The sequence below is a fragment of the Gasterosteus aculeatus genome, chromosome 1 (genome assembly GCF_964276395.1).
Source record: "Gasterosteus aculeatus chromosome 1, fGasAcu3.hap1.1, whole genome shotgun sequence".
NCBI classification, from domain to species: Eukaryota; Metazoa; Chordata; class Actinopteri; order Perciformes; family Gasterosteidae; genus Gasterosteus; species Gasterosteus aculeatus.
This window is the reverse complement of record NC_135688.1, coordinates 8,944,717-8,961,782: the sequence shown is the minus strand read 5'-3', so window position 1 is coordinate 8,961,782 and position 17,066 is coordinate 8,944,717. Positions and strand designations below refer to the sequence as shown.

General features: G+C 48.5%; 1 protein-coding gene across 3 annotated transcripts in view; it reads right to left on the bottom strand.

The window, feature by feature from the left end:
• Positions 1-16,444, bottom strand: part of kmt2a (lysine (K)-specific methyltransferase 2A) — a 33,744-nt gene extending 17,300 nt beyond the window's left edge. For all 3 annotated transcript variants that reach the window (XM_078098265.1, XM_078098266.1, XM_078098267.1), the window contains exons 1-13: positions 16,124-16,444; positions 8,758-8,830; positions 5,282-8,643; positions 4,564-4,741; positions 3,893-4,121; positions 3,059-3,762; positions 2,883-2,950; positions 2,498-2,734; positions 2,220-2,366; positions 1,174-1,272; positions 861-981; positions 570-683; positions 184-368 (exon numbers count right to left, since the gene is read on the bottom strand). In XM_078098265.1, coding sequence (XP_077954391.1) covers positions 184-368; positions 570-683; positions 861-981; positions 1,174-1,272; positions 2,220-2,366; positions 2,498-2,734; positions 2,883-2,950; positions 3,059-3,762; positions 3,893-4,121; positions 4,564-4,741; positions 5,282-8,643; positions 8,758-8,830; positions 16,124-16,369 — 5,763 coding nt within the window. In that variant the 5' untranslated portion in view covers positions 16,370-16,444. The remainder of the gene's footprint in view (positions 1-183; positions 369-569; positions 684-860; positions 982-1,173; positions 1,273-2,219; positions 2,367-2,497; positions 2,735-2,882; positions 2,951-3,058; positions 3,763-3,892; positions 4,122-4,563; positions 4,742-5,281; positions 8,644-8,757; positions 8,831-16,123) is intronic.
• Between the last annotated feature and the right edge of the window lie 622 nt (positions 16,445-17,066).

The window sequence follows — 17,066 nt, the reverse complement described above, 5'->3', positions numbered from 1 at the left end:
TAAGTTAATTTAGCAGCGGCTGTTCTTTTAGCTGTTTATAAGCGAATAAGTGTGTGTATCCGTCAATGTCTATTCTGTTAACAAGAATAAAGCACCCGGCACGGTAAACAAATGAATCGTGCCAGGAGGTCAAACACAGCTTTTTGTACTGGCACCACAGAAGCAGGGGAATGTGTATCTAACCTGTTTGTAGCGTAACAGGTGTGAGGATGTGCGTGAGTTGAGCAGCGCAGTGAGAACATGGCGAACGCATCCCTGAAGCTCTCTCTCCAACGCCGTCCTCCACTCGGCCGGATGGCGTTCGGTACACTTGGTGCACGTGTAGGCAACACTCTCTGGCAGCTTTGATAGCAGCTCATACATTTCATCTGTGGGGATAGAGAAAGATGTCTTCAAGCATCTCATTGGCATGACAGCCGTCACAGGACCGCCTGTCAGACAGCCAGCGGCACGGAGAGCGATATCTGACGAGGCAAACGGACGTAACAGGTGCTGCTGAATACCAAACACGGCATGCGGTTCTAGTTTGAATGTGGTCTTCTACCTGGCTTTTTTGGAAGTCTACTGACCTGTCAGACTCTCACACTTGGCATGGACCCAATGCTTGCAACGGCCGCACTCCATCATCTTACTGTCATAGTCATCGTCATCGTAGCACTTGTCACACAGTGGGCAGAAGTTTCCTAAGATAGAGAAGATGGTAACCGGTACAGCGTTTTCCAATGTTGTAATTTTGACCTCTGTAACTGATGAACCCTTCAAAATCCAGGTGAGATTCTTATCATTGTTACCAAATACCATTGGTATGTAAAGACTCCTTAAATGAAGAGCATTTTGGATTCAATGTGCTTGTTACTTACCTTTAGCAAAGAGTTTGGCACAGTCATGACACATGGAGAAGTCATGTGACCACTGGGCATCCCAGGACTTCCCAGGTTTAGTGGCTCCACAACTCTTACAACGCACACATTTGGTGCACACCTGTAAAAGAAAGAACACATAAACAAGGTGCAAAAGCAGTTGAGCAGGCGAGGGTGGTGTGAAAGTGACATTATGAGTATTGAAATGGTTTCATAGGAATGTGTGTGAACAAAAGGAGAGGTTATGTGTGAGCATAATGCTAGTCGGGTGAGGGCGAAGAGCAGAATGAATGGACAGTGTAGATTTTCATACCCAGACTCTCTTCTTCTTGGTGGGTCTAGTAGGGTGGTTGGGACCCAGGCACTCTGGGTGATAGCTGTTACGGCACTTATCACACTCAAGCAGCTGCTGCTACAGTGACAGAGGCCAGAAAAGACATTACATAATTTAAATATGACAAGCGGTAACATCCAAATGTTCATCCCCAACAAACAGCCATTTCCATTCAAAGCTAATTAGATACAACATGTAATGATGACTTCAGACAATCAGTAATTGTTTTGAAATCAATGAAGGGGTTGGATGCAGCATTCAAGTGTTTTCAAAAGAGGATTCATTTTATGCAGATATTTAACTAATATGTGGAACACAACAGGCTTTACTGCACACACCAGGATCCATCCCTGCATACTGAAAATAAGCACCCATGAACAGTTAAATGGTGTTCCATAAGACTTTCTATTTCTCCGGCTATTAAATTCTCATTAGTGTTTAAGGAGCATTCAAAGTTAGTAGTATCTCTATTTGTCCCCAACAACCTACACAAGGGTGCACTTGCATCCGCATTAAGGTGACGCGATACACATTCATGCCAATGACTTCACACTATTCTACTTATCTACAGGTAAATACAGCAAAAGCAGGTAAGAAAACGACTGCTGCTGAACATGGATATCAACAATGCAGGCTTCAAAAAAAGTCAGTGACGAAGAAATGGGTGCTCCAAAAATCCATAATACTTCATTCTGACCCCTCAGATTATCTGTTGCATTTGTGTAACAGACAATAACCAACAAATCCATAGACATTCTGAACATGTAACCACAGTACCAAACAATCAGACGAGCGTGATCCTGAAATGAAAACCACTGAAGGCTCACACATGCACATTTCAAACAGGACATCGGTTAACAAATAAAATCCTGGCAGGAATCCAAGAAGCTGATTAAGTGCTGTCTGCTGGCAAGACAAGCAGGCTTCTTTCTATGAAGAACTCAAAAGCCTTTACACAAAGTCTCTACAATAAGCTTATTATATGCACATATTTAACATGAAAAGAACTGTACTGAATGGCTTACTTTAGTTTTCTGGTGCTGGTGTCCGCAGGCCTGGCAGAACCGGCATCGTCGACAACACCAGTTCTCAAACTGTTCCTGGAGGGGGCGCTCTGACTCCCCCAGGCAAAAGAGATGGAACGGTTCACAGCACACCTGGCAGAAGACAAACTATAGATGGAGAGAGAGAAACAAAGAGAAATGCATGTGGGAGAAAGCAAGTTAGAATATAGGTTTAGCTATTACTCTGACATTACCATTTGAAAGCAACATTCTTAAAACAACGATGTGATTTTATTGACCTCAACATTTCCACTGCTTGCACATAGGAAGCAGAGGACCCGGGGCGTGACAGGCACAGAGGTGAGCAGGCTGAGGCCTCCAGCCTCCCAAACCTTCTCCACATCAAGGTCTCTCTTGAAATCCACTCTGATACGATGCACTCCGTCGCAGGGCGCTCTGGACTTCGCCTGGCCCCTAGTCGAGGGAGTGCTTAGCCAGTTTAAAGTACTGCTGCTGGGGGGTTTGGTGGTCAGCGGCTTTGCCATCAGACGAGAGGAGAGGGACAGAGGGTTGAACATCAGAAAAAGATACTTGATAAGTAGTGTGGATTTAAAATTTGAGATGGAATTATGTAGGAATTTTAAAAAGCAATTGGATGCAGCTCACGCAGTGACCTCTTCTCACCTTGTCTTTTGTTCTCTGTTTGGGAGATGGAGGAATAGAACGGGAAGCTGGCATCTGTTTTGCTTCACCTATGAAAAAGAGACAGAACACAACATTCAAATTAGAACATAGCGTATAAAGTGTGCATTTATTTTAAAAAACATCCATTAAATACAAGTTTGGAACCATTTTTTTACCGATGTCTGATGTAGTTGTAGTTAAGCTTTGCTGTTGCGACGAGTGCTGCTGGGGCTTCTTCTTGGGCTCGCTCAGAGAAATTTGGGGGGAAGCGTCTTTTCTCGTAGGTGCCTGACTGGCGAGAGAACGCTGCTGCTGCTGTGACAGTTGGTGAGATTGCGTCGACTGGGAGGGAGAACTCTGGGCTGAAGACGACGGAGAGGAAGCTGATGAAGATGAGGCGGACGACGACGTGGTGGAGGACGAGGAGGACGAGGAGGAAGAGGAGGACGAGGTTGTAACAGACCGCTGTGGTTTGTGTCCCTTCTTGCTGGCGACACAGCTCGGGAGTGACAGCGGTTTGGCATCTGGCGTGAGGGCCGGAGACGGAGTCTGGGCTGCGACTGTGCCGGGCGCCTGTGGAGGTTCTACTGTGGCGGGGGAAGGTGCGAGGGCTGGAGAGGACTGCCTTGACAGCGGCTGCTGTCTCGACTTCTCCTCTCCCAACTTTAGCGGAGGAGTTTCGCTCTTTTTGCGGAGGGGCTCCTCCTTTAGTGGCGCAGGAGTGGGTTTAAGGCCGGACTCTGAGACCAGCCCTTTTCCTGGAATGACACCGTCTTTCTTCTCAGACGACTTGTTCTTTTTCTTGTCTTTCTTGCATTTGCCTTGCTTCGAAAGTAACATCTTTGAGGGCATCCACTGCAAGTTCTGACACTTCCTCATCCTGTAGTCAGGGACCAAACCATTCAATTCTCAATGAAATCCATAAGAAATACATTTTGAGATGTTATTCAAGTCTCGCTTCATAATTATACGAATATATTGCAAAAACACGCTTGTCCACAAACACTCACTTGCAGCATTGCTTTTTAATGTTCCGTCCTCCAAATTTAGGCTTATCAAGACAGTTGGTACAGACACCACAGTCTTCTGGAACTTGGCAGCCTGAGCATTGGCCACAGCGCCGCGACCGCCGCCCCTTCTTGGGAGGAGCTTCTTGAACCGCCTTCTGCCGCGTCTCCCGTGGCTTTAATGGAGGGGACTGAGGCTCCGCCTCCTCGGAGCCTGCTACTGATGACTTATCTGTAAGAGAAACACAAATGTCGGTATGAATCCGGGTACCGGGTTCATTTGACTGAAAGGTCTTTGGTTGGAAAACATTTATGATTGACAATATTTGAGGCAAAATGTCCATTAGATGAACCATCATCATAGGTGACATGTATGGCAATAAAATGTACTAATTGTCTAACATTTCTGTTTCCAAATAAGACAGCTTAAAGTGTAAAACGTAGCCCATAGCTTTAAATGAACAGCAAAACATTCACCTAAAACATATTTGAATACTTTAAATAGATTTAAGATAATGTGAGCTGTCCAGAAGCTCGTCTAGAACACAGATTCCTCTGAGTAAAAGACCAGGCAAACAAGGGCATTAGATAACTGACTGTCAGTCAATCAGAGTGAGTTACATTGAACCTTGTCATCCACATGCCAGTGGAGAGGTAAGTTGAGTGTGACTCACCATCATTCCCCATGGAAGATAGGATCTTCTCTCTCTCCTCCCAGGGCAAGGCACTAAGTGTGGGCATGTCGTCAGGGAACACGGCCCGATTACGGCCGAGGGCCACGGCTGCCCGGCGACATACGTGCTTGATACGTGGACCACGGACTGAGGCCTCTGACGAGTCACTCTCCTGACCCTGCTCACAAGTACACATCCACACGGGACGGTGAAACATTTTCATTTTACATTATCTATTATCATTATCTATCTCTTATCTATTTAATTTATTGCAAAAGTTTCAGGGAACCAAATAAAGCTCTCCTTTCTGTTGTTGGTTGGTGATGATGAGGATAATGAGGTGGCAGAGGAGACGGTTTGATACTTACTATTTGGCCAAGTTCAAGTAGGAAAGGAAATGTATTTTTATTGAAAATTGCAATGACTACCTAAAGTTTGGATTCACACCAAAGAACAAATTAGTATATTCTGGAAATACTTTCAAAGGACAGCTAGTGCTGCTTACTGCATAATGTATGAGGCGCACAGAATTCCCCGTCAGTAACACCCTCTTAGGGACTTTTTTACTATCAAGTTTCACTTTGATTCAAACACATACTTCTATTAATAGCAAATATTCATAGAATTGCTTGTGGTTTCATGATGAGGGTGAGAGAAAAAGAGAAGCTTTAAGGGGACAAAATAACTATGCGGCAAAGCACGAACAGGAAAAACTGACCTGGCCCTTTGTCTGCTCTGCAGGCTTCAGTTTGCTCTTCTTTATCGCAAAGAGCTGAGCTTTGGCCTTCTTTAGTAGTCCAACTACACGCTTGTCGGTCACAGGCTGCTTCTCTGCTTGTGCCAACATTGATCCAAGCGAGGAGACAGGGAGCTGTTGTCTGCCTGGCTGCCCTGGAAGGCTTGCGGTCTGCTGGCTAGGAGCACTTTGTTTCTCCTTCTCCTTTTCCCCATCCTCCATCTCTGGTCCTTTCTCAGAGGATCTGTTCTTCTTAGATAGACGTCCTTTAGCAATAGATATGGGAACAGTGGAATGGGGCCCACGGACGTCTGAGGAAGCAGTGTCAGAAACTGTGTCAACTGACGTGGATTTCTTTCTCCCTGGAGCCTTTTTTGGAGCAATAGGCTGAAGAGCATCTTCGGAGTCCCTCCCATCCACAGTAAACAGGCTGGAAGGTGTATGGGGGGAGCCGTCTGGTGTAGAAACCTTACTTCTTTTCTCCAAGTCCTTTCTTGCTTCCCTCTTGTTTTCCTTTTCTTTCTCTCGGTTTCTCTCAGAATCCCTTTCTTTTTCCTTTTGGGCAGGTTCCTGGGGAGTTGACAAGGTGCTTAGGTCTTTACCTCCTTTTCCAGCTCCTCGCCCTGTGTCCTGGGCACTGGAAGGAAAGAGAGGGAAAAGTGGGGAAGATGTGGATGACGTAGTTGACAAAGGAGCTGGGTTTCCTGCAGCCCCTCTCCTGCTATCAGTTGGCCCTTGAGGGGCCAAACCAATGGATACGTTGGAGAAGGTGCTGAATGGAGGAGTTAAGGCACTAGTGGCTGGTGGACCTGCAGGAACCCCTGGCAAAGAGCTGGGATTACTGCAGGGAACAGAGCCTGTCAGCACAGACATCTCGGAGGAGGAGCCTTTGCCCATCGACATTGGCCCTCCTATTTGGCTGCTGCGTCTGGTCATCGAGTGAGAGGGAGATCGCGGGTGCCCACGGGGTGTCCCCGTGACCAACCGCCTCCGGCGCCGCGAGCTCCGGCTGGAGCTCGACGAAGTCTGGTGCGGGGAGAGAGACCCGGGGCTGCTTCCGGAAGAAGAGTGCAAGGTGACGGACTCAAATATCCGGGAGTGAGCCTCGCTGGGTGTGAAGCGCGGCGCGCGGAGCAACGGGCTGCGCTTCTGCTGCGGCGGCGCGTCGAAGCGCGATGAAGACGGATGTTGGTGGTGGGTGTGTGGGTGAAGGGGGGCGAATAGACGAGTCCCCGTGCCCGCTCCGCTGCCTGCCGTGGGGAATACCGCCGGAGCGGCTCCCCCCGCTCCACCGACACCGTGCGGCAACAACCCCACGTCCTGAGCCGTGAGTGGGGGAGGGCGGAAGTTGTCGAATATGGGCTTGCGGATGAGGCCCTCCTTAGCGTATTTGGCTGAGGAGAAGTACTGCTGTTCAGGGTGGGACAGGGACGTCCAGCGGAAAGTGGGCTCCCTCAGAATTGAGCGGCTTCGTTTGTCTGACAGGCCGGACAACACCGACGGCCCAGACAGGTACGGAGGGACGGGGTGACTCATCCAAGGCGACTGCGAGTGGTGTTCACTGATGGCGGCTGAGTTGGAGGACGCCGACTGGGGCGGCTGCGGCGGCGTGAGGAGGGGGGGAGGTGGCGGCGACGAAGAGGAGGAGGCTGTGGATGAAGCTTGCTGGGAATTTACATGTGCGGAGGAGGACATAAGAACTCCTGTTGGTGGGCTGATGATAGGTTTTTTCGCCCCAGTGGGGAGAGGCTCCCTCGCCCTCTGGCTTCCCCGGCCGCCCCCCTGCCCTCGCCGGCCTCGCCGACTCCTATTTGCCAACGCGTGCTCCGGCTCGGAGGGGGGAGAGGGTGGCCGTGAGCTGTGCAACAGGCTGGCTTCCCTCACTCCCTGCGAGGACGGCGAGTGATCCTCTGGCTCCGACAAGGCCTGTGTGGCCTCGGAAGCCTGGGAGTCGCACGATGAGTCGTCCAAGCTGGGGCTGCTGGACCTGGAAGACTCTGCGGAGGAGAGCTGGGAGGAGTGCTGCGACACGGCGCTCGAGGCGCACGACGCTGCGCTGCTGCTGAATCGCCCGTTGGAGGCGCTGTTGGTGTTGTTGTTGTTGTTGAGCAGACTGGCAGTTGTCGATGGAGCAGTGGGGAGAGGCGCAGGGGGAGGGGCTGGAGGAGGAGGAGGAGGAGGGGGTAGGGAGTCGACTGGAGCCACGGTGCTGGCGCTAGCGACAGCTGGCGCAGAGGAGGCCAGTACAGGAGCGGGGGAGGACGAGGCGGCAGAGGTGGAGGTGAGTTGGGCAGATGTTGACACAGAGGACGGGGCTGCTTCCAACCGCGCTATCTTCATATGGGGTGGAGGTGTTCCAAAGTTGCCCTCGTCTTCAATGAAGCGCTTGGGGGTTTTGATGATGCGAAGGGAGACGGTGCTGACCACCGGCATGATGAACTGCCGGATGTTCTTCAGTTGGGTCTTCCTGATGCCAGAGTCGACGGCTCCTGTCCCACTTCCCCCAATGGAGACAGCCTCTTTCTCCAGCCGCTTCTGCGCTCCTTTCTTAGCGCGCTGCAGCAGCTGCTTGGCGATGGTTGCATCAGTGCGTTTGGAGGAGGGGACAATCCGGACAGGCTTTCTATGGCGCGGGCTTTTTCTGATGCCCACCGCCTTGGAGGGCGACGGGGAGGCAGGTGGATTGGAAGAGTACTCTGCGCCATCCGCACTCCTCGGCGGCCCATGCTGGGGAGTGTGTGGTTCTGTGCCCCTGACCCGGAAGGCCTTGTGTTCCTCACATTCAATGGAGGTAGACAGCTGTGCAGCAGCAGCAGCGGCGGCCTCCGCTTTGAGTCGCTCAGCTGAGGGCGGTCGCCCGCGTCTGCGTCTTGGTACACCGGGCAAAGTCTTGAGCCTTGACTTGAGAGGACTGAGTTTAGTCGCCCTCAGCCTCTTTAGGGTGGTAACTTTGGATTCCTCCCGCCCACCTTTGGGAAACCTGGACTCTGTGTCATGTGGCTGCCCAGAGCCCAGTGGCGTCCTCTTGGCGCCCTTCCTGTCCTCCTCTGTTTCCATACCCAGCTCAGTCCCTGCCTGCCTTCTATCCTCCCCTGCTGCATGGCTGCCTGTGCTCCAAGCTCTCTTGCTACTTGAAGACGGGGGTCGACCCCTTCTCTTTTCCCCGGTGCCAGGTGGCCTTCCAGGCAGCCTTTTCACCTTCTCAGCTGGCCTTTCAGGGCCTTCAGCTTTCGCCTGTGTCGGGGAGGGAAGGGAGGATGGGGAAGGTTGACCTGCAGCAGCTTTCTGGGTAGTGAGGGCCCGCGGGGGGCGGCCTCTGGGCTTCTTCTCCTGTATGGCTAGGCCTGTTGGAAAAAAAAACAGAGCAAAATGGATGCCATTTAATAATCTAGGGGTGCATTTGATAAACACAACATTAAGTTATCTGATGGATCAGAGTTACTTTTAAGTGACTTTACCTAAAGGGGGTGTTGAAGGGCTCTGTATTCTGTTTTGCTCAGCCACCGGTCCAAATCCTCGAAACTCTTCTTCCTACAAATAGAAAAGAAGAAAACATATTTCGATTTTTTTACCATACCATTTTTGCGACGCTAAAAGACGGGGAAGAAAGCTGACTTTTAACCAGCTGATTAAAAAGGTCACAATTACAAAGATGTTCGAGTCATTTTTTGAAGTCTGACTCAAATGAAGACCAGGCTACGGGCTACAATGATTCCCTCAATCTCACATGATGGCGTGACATCGCTGTTATCATGGAAACGATTCATCTCCAAGGAAGCTGAGGCTGACAGGATTTGAGTTTTTCTTTAGTAAAGGGCATGCTTGGCCTGTTACATTAAATCAAATAGCATCTTCAAAGACAGAGACATTCAGTTCATCCTTCAAATAGTTGTCACAGTATACTGCATACTGCATTTTGACGGCCTGACCTTCTCGCATCAAGGTCAACTTTTTCCACCCATCACTCCAGGATTAAAGACATAACTGCTTCCCATGCGCCGTGAGTCCCGTTCTTCTGTTATTACCTTGGAACCAGTGCCATTTAAGAAAGACTCTTTGGCCGTCTGCCTATCACTGGGTCTAATGGTGTGTCTTGATATTTCACTTCTATTATATTATGCCAAAAAATATATTCTTTTGGACTTCACTTCAATGCTGGCGGCTCCCGAGATGACGCATGCTTCTGTAACTGTGACATTTACAGAGTAGCTTGTACATCAATCCGTCCTCGCCTGCATCAGAAAAGCCTTGAGATGTGCAACACAGACATCATTAGAAAATGGTTAACATCTTCCGTATCCTGATCCATGGCACTTCTTCTTGTAATCAGTGTGTGTGTGTTTAAGAGTGGAGGTGAGCATGTCATTTAATCATGTTTATTTATAGCAACGTGAGGGGATGCAGTCGAGGTCTCATTGGCCCACTTTGTAGAGCAGCTGCTATCCAAGTGTAGTACACGCGAGTGTGTGCACATGCAAACTGATTACACACATTTGAGTGTGAATAATTCATACCTCAATGTGTCCGAAACACATTGCAAAAAAACAGTATTAAAACCACTAATGTGCACAACAAAAAAGTGTCTATTTCATCATATATAAACAAACAACAATAACAAACAGTAAATAGTACTGTTTATCCTGGCAGGCAATACTGATCCAAACATCGTCCTCATGCTTCCCTGTCCACTTACAGTCTGTCAACCCCCCCCCTAGCCCCCATCTCTGTTCACCATAATACCAGCATCTTCTCCTCTGTAAGCAAGCTGCTGCTGCTCTTGGCTGGTGTCGTTGCAGAGCGGAGGGGGGCGGAGTGCCAACGGACGGCTCTGACTCGCTGTGATAGTGAGTGCGAGAAGCAGTCAATGACATCACAGCGAGCATGGAGCGCATTGCACTGATTTGTGTACACGCGCACGTGTACCTCCTGATGCCCTCAGCCACGCTCACGCTGGGGGGGGAGGGGGGTGGGGGTAGATAAACAGTCACACACCCCTTGCGCGTGAACTGCACAGCAAGATGTAAACATGTAGGACATAGGCGTGAGGATGCGGGGGAGGGGAGCACAGGCGAGGCCAGCGAGCAAACATGAGTGAGAAAAAGGAGGGGGGCTGTGCGAGGAGGGCGGGGAGGAGAGGGATAAAAAAAAAAGGAAAAAGATAAGAGACCAGGAAGCAGCGTTTTGACCACATGCGCCGTCAACAACAGAGAGCGCAGTCGTCTCCAGGGAGCAGTGATGATGAAAAGGGGGGGGTCGGGCTTTCTACATGCTCAAGCAAAAGCTCGATCTGAACGGGCCTCCCACGCACGACAAGCCTCCCCTTTGCGCTCCCTTATTCCCGTTCCCTGCTCCCAAACACATATTCAGTCACTCGCTCGCTCGCTTCCCGCCCACTGGCTTGTGAGCACAGAGCGGCAGCGTGTGAAACGCAGTGCTCACTGTGAGCTCCCTAGTGGAGGCGCAAGGAGGCAACTCAGAGAAGTAAACACTGTAGTAGACTAGCAAAGAAAAGGGTCATGCACCGCATTGCCTTGCGGCATGCGAAGAGGTAAGAGGGATAAGAGGGATTTCTTTTTTCTTTTTCTATTTCATCAGCTTCAGAGGGTGTTTTCAATGAGACGGTTCATCTTTGCAGGCTTTTCCAGTCTGCTCTTTTGTCACAACTCACTTAACTGATCAGTGCTTAAATGACTTGATTTAAGTCACTCAAAGACAGAGAAAAGGAAACGCATCTGAGTCATTGTGGAAGCATAGTCATGGTGGGACAGCTGGGACAGTCCCTGGAAGCTATGAGACGGGGGTGAGAGGGTTTTGAGATTCACCCCTATATATCGGTTTGGCTCTGACAACGGAGGGACTTTTTACCGCCTTTCGTGGCCACATTTAGGAGAACTCAAAGTGGTTAGAGACAATGGGCTGCCGCACTGCTTGTTCGGAACTGGATATATTGTATATTCAGAGGGAATTTCACTTTGTGGCCTATGACTCATTTGACATGCAGTTGATAATAATTTAGCTTTGGTAAAAATTCCACTTGCTGTGATCTTCACCAATGTCGTCGTGCTAGATGGAAATAATGGGTCTAACATGCGAAGAAGTTTTGTGTAGAATGTGAAGAATGTTTAATGTGCGCAAACGTGGCAAATAGGACTCAGTCTGATCTGATTCTGAAAAGGTGACTAGCAGTGGAGAAAGTGACTGATAAATAAATAAATATTCATCTAAAGCAGTCAAACTTGAGGCAACGCTGCTTCTCAAAAAGGTGTTGAACTTAAACCGCAACCGAATGCCCAAATGCATGCTGCAACTGGTTTCACATTGATGTGGTAGCATACAGTGAGCATTTTTTTATGCTCAGAGTAAGAAAGGAAACGATCACTTTAACGATTGACGTTTGAGCAGTCAAATACCTAAAACACCATCTATACTTGTTGCCCCACTCATACTCTTGAGTCTAAGGGACAACATAAAAGGCTGGGAAGGACACACGGGGATGTGAAAAATGTTTTGAGTTGGATTGGAAATCCAGACATCGCGGTTATGCAACACGCGCCTCACTCACCGGCCAACCGCCGCAACCCCCCCCCCCATGTACAATGTACACTGCACGCTAATTAACTAAAAGACACAGAGTGCAACTTTTAAATAAGCTGAAATTCATTGCTCAACATAACAAACACCCCTTGGTTACAGATTTAAAGCCACTGCAACCTGCCTATCTGGGCAATATACAGTGTGGGATTTAATTTAACGTCAAAGTACTACAGAGTAATACGATGAGTTTAAAGTAAGAACCACGTTACCCACTCTGGGAAAAGGAAAACATCAGAACAAGTATTAAGGAGAAAGGGGAGAACTGACATTTGAAAGGGATGTCAAAGAGATGTGTTGTGTTTTCAGATTAGGACCCCGTCGCTTAGTTTTGATGTCAGAGAACACATCTTAAGAAGTCCTTCCGCACCAGTAGTCTGAAAAACAACATTTGTCCTCACACATTCCAGGAAGCTTTCTTCTTGGATTTACTGAACAGACATGATGCCTCATTCCTGCCTGGAATGTAAGTTGGTGATGAGCTCATACTCCATACGCCCCTCTGATCACACATCTTTTAGAAAAGCCCCAGAGGAATTTGAAGCATAATTTTAAAAGATACTATAATACAAAGCAGCAAATATGAGTATTAAAGTGTTTCGGTCCAGTCTTAGTCATTGATTATAACTCCTTCCGTCCCATACCAGAGTGAGGTACACAACGGCGATGGCTTGGTGACCTGTTATCTGGGAGCAAAAGGTGGACATTTGTTTTTTCCCCCTCAAGTGTCCCAAACACTAGCTGCAACTGTTTCACATTTGCTCGACAGCACACAGAGCAAAACAAACACTTTGCAGGGCAAGATGACTCCTTTTCGCACAGGAGGACAGTCAACGGACAAAGACAAACAGACTGACTGGAACGCAAGCATGGTGTGTGTGTGTGTGTGTGTGTGTGTGTGTGTGTCTCTCCCACCCACCCAAGTGGGCAGCTTGAATTTAAGTTCTAATCAAAATAAAGACAAAGAAGGCACGCCTAGTCCTGAGTGCAATAGGGGACATAAAGTCTAACACCCCTACCACCATACACACACGCACACACACACACACACACAAAGAGTAAGAAAGACAACACAATTGCCGCCTTTCTCCCAGTCAGGGAGCTCCTGAAGCATTCTGCTGTAGCAGAATAAAGCCATGGCTGGGAGGGTCTGTGACTAATTCTCCACCCAGCGTTGTCCCGTTGTGAGGAGGGGGGTCGCCCCGCACTCTTTGATATCCCTGCCTGTGCTCTTTCAGCCGGCCGTACTTTGTGAGAGCTAGAATAAAAGCAGACACAAAGCTTCCTGCTCCTATCCACACGCTGTCTCGGGATGGGTAAGCGGGTGGGGGGGGGGGGGGTCTTCCATTTAAATAGGCCAAACACCTGCTGGACTGAAGCCCCTTCCGCTCAAACACACTATTTCTCTCCAACCAGTGAGGCAGAGAGACATTTTGGGTTGATACATCTATTCAGTTGTCCATTTATATGAATGATAAAACATTGGTAATATGTGAGTGGAATAGATTCAGCAGAAGGCAATATTACTGGATTAACAAAGTTAACGGGGGTTATACAGTCACACATTTACAAAATAACACACATGGACTGCACTCTGCACCAAAATAAGCAGCAGCAATTTGGCCAGATTAAGAAAATGAATTCCCTACACACATACAAAAGCTAACAAATGCCCTCATTTGGACAGCAACAGCCGACAAGTGGCCTTTTGAGTCACCCAATAGGCTTAGTAATCCATTCCAAAGTGGCAGCTGTCAGGAGAAAAAGTTGTTCTGCCTCTCAGACAGGGTTGTGTTTTTCTGAAGTGGATTTGGGTCTTTCAGCCTGGATGGGGGGGGGGGGGGGGGGGGGGGGGGGGCTGGCTAAGTGTCCGGCTGGCGCTCTGTTCAGGGTCGCCCCGTGAGCTCAGCAGGCTGCAGTGAGTCTGAACAATCCTGCCCTGGTCTGGCCAGACGGCCACTACACAGCCTCTCAATGAAACACCACGCTGCGTACGCAACTTCCACAGGCTTCAGGTTCCATGTGTGTCTCCACACATCCGATACTGCCGTGGGAAAGCATTACTCCTAACTACTTTAAAAGCCATGTGCTTATAAAGATGGTGTTTCAAACAACTTCACTATTATTTTATAATATCATAAAGCTGTGTACATTAAAAGAAAATCAAGGAAATCCCTATTGTGGGACTGCAGGTTGCACTTAAATGTTATCGATGTACTCAGACAAAATAGTGGTTTAATCTCCCCATTGTCCACCTTTTAAATTAAAAAATGTAATCTCCATACGTTTTGCACACTTTCCTTATAACTGAAGTTCCCTTGTCATTAATGGTAAATATGATATTTCGAATATAGTGCATGTTTCTCTATATTATAAAACGTGTCAAAGTCAAAAGTACATACGTCAGAGTAAGTTCAGAATTAAAAAAAAAAAATATATATATATATATATACACATAAATGGCTAACTAATATGCATGTAAATAAAGCTGTGCTTCAACGGAATAATCGGCCTGCGGAGCACCTGATCTGGTGGTAAACATCCCCACACATTGTAACGTTACTCCCACTGCCATGAACGCATGCTGCTCATCATGAAGAAGGAAGATGGTAGTTCGCTAAGGCGAACACACCCCCACATCACACGGTCCGTCAAGAAGAGGCTCGTTGTTATTGTAGCCAGCCCCTGCACGAGCACTGCCACTACCAAGTCACATTTTCTGATAATATAAAATAAAAAATACATTTAAAAAAAGCGAAGCCAAATCATACACCAAAACCCGGCAGATATTCTTTTATTCGCACTTCGGCTCCTGAAGAGAGCGATTTTGGAGCATCCGGCTGTGTAGCAGACGGTCTCTCCAAAAGCATTATACAACCCGATAATATTTTGGTAATAGCTTCGTACTGACTGTGTAGAGAAGGGGAAAACATGTCCACCTCCCATTTTCCCTATGCATCAGCAATAGCCCCGGTGGCTAGCGTGGCGTAGTGCGTAGCATGGTAGCTGACTCCTAGCTTAACCCCAAACAGCATCGGTAATGATGTATTGGTTTTTGTGTATGAGCTCCGCCAACTTTAGCCACGGTGCTTTAGCCCGCTGGGTAGCACTGTGCCCAGCGAAGGTACGGCCAAACACAGAGGAGCAATCTCCGGCCAACCTGCACCTTTAGCATCGCTCGGGACGGGAGGATATTGCTGTAGTTTTAGCTGTGAGATGTGGACAGCTAGCCTGCGAGCTAACCAATCAGCTAAGCGTTATGTTAGCCAGAGCCTCGCTGGAAGGCTGACACCTCTCACTGCAAGCAGCAAGCCCCGGAGTAAATGTGGGAATTACCAGGCTGTTAGACGTTAGCTGACAAATATAAGCGAATGGAAAGCTGAAAGTGAGTCAATAACGAGGAGACCGTTCTTGGATATGTTGTAGACGGACGCCAAATTCTCGTTAGCTCGTTACAAACCACAATTGTGCACTCTCGCCTCCTTCAAAATGACATGTCTTCTTTCCAAACATATTACACGCTATCTTGAAGGTCCCGTGTTATTACACCACGGGGAAACAACAACACGTTTAAATCCTGTTCGGAGTTAAGATTGAAGCCAATTCTGGACGATAACTTTAACAGTGTTGATGTAACGTTACATGCTTTAGAAAGGCAACATGTCCAGAATTGAAGGCTTTACGTCAAGCTAATGTCAAGTAAGCTAACAGTTAAGTCGTAACCTAGTTGTAACTGCGAAGTTACACATGGTTCTTGCTATGTGTTAACTGGTTAATTACAACATAAAGTGGGGTTAACAGCGGGGTTTCTGTAGTGTTTTGGTCGGGCTAGCAGAGTCCACATAAGCACCAATTCATCTGTGTGGATGTAGCCTGTCCTCTCACTCCACTGGGATGAAGAAAACTTTCTTTCCAGTTGGACCTTTCAGACCATAAATCTGATAACCACGTTGGTGTGTGTGTCGTTCCACACTAAAGTTAACATAATCACATGTTACTGTGGAGTTTTAAGGCCACACGAACCACCGCAAAGTTAAACAGAGCATCCTGGAAAATGACAAGTTTGCTCATAGCCACAGTTAACGTGAGGAGGAAAAGATGGTCAACGTTCGGTCAGAGAGTAACCGTTAGCTTTCCACCTAAAACGGCTCTCCGGGGACACCGGACTCCGCGGTTGACTAACTGATGCTCCCGGGTTACCATCGGGCTGCACCCGTCCTGTCCAGTGCTTACCTCCCCGCTGCTCGAGTCACTCGATTCCCCCAAAACATCCCGAAATGTCTGCAGGTTGCTCCCGATAACCGAAGAGACCTGTAGTGCAGCGTCAAAACCGGGTCCGAGCCCGGCGGCGTTCGGGTGGGCTCCCGAGACGCTCCGCAAAGAGGCAGTAACCCTTATTCGGCCCGCTCTCCTCCCGGTACCGGAGTTGCAGCTCCCTCCGGGCCGAGCGGGGAACCGCCACCGACAGCTGTGCGCCATTTTACACTCTCTGCCTGTCTGCCCCTGCGATCAGAGATACCTCGGTGGGCGGAACCCTAACCCAGCACTCCACATAAACAACCTCTACCACAGCGCTCCGCTCTCACTGGCCAACACGTCGTTATTCAGGTTGCGGGGCGGAACTGGAGAAACCCCGACAATGCATTTTCTCAGCGGCCCTATTCAGAGACTGTATGGCTGAATCCAAATCAGGTTCAGGGGCTTTGCCCGGGAAAGGTGCCTCGTACTTGAATCGCAAGGAAGGAGGAGACCGTTACCTTGCAAACATTTCCCCAGGCAATTAAAGTGAGAAGGTTTGTGCTAAGTTTACGAAGGTAAAAGTGTGTCTTTATTATACAAACAAAAAGAGAGAGCAAATTTCTTGCCAGGCAAGCAAAAATAAAGTTTGTAAGTAAAACTATATAAACTGAGAATAAATTATTTGTTAGTTTGGCTTATGAAACTATTGTTTTTGCCTGCAGAACAAAAACTTTTGCCCTTAAAACAAAAAAAACCCTTTGGTCTGGGATCAATACGTTTTGCGATGTGATGGGTTTGTACGTAGTGGGCGGGGCTTACGCCGCCGAATGAACCAGGAGTTTCTACTGGTGGATCGACTGGGCGCTCGGTATCTGCTTCCACCATTAAGCTCTGACGGGAGGCGACTCTGAGGAGCAGTTGGTGACATCACGTTAGC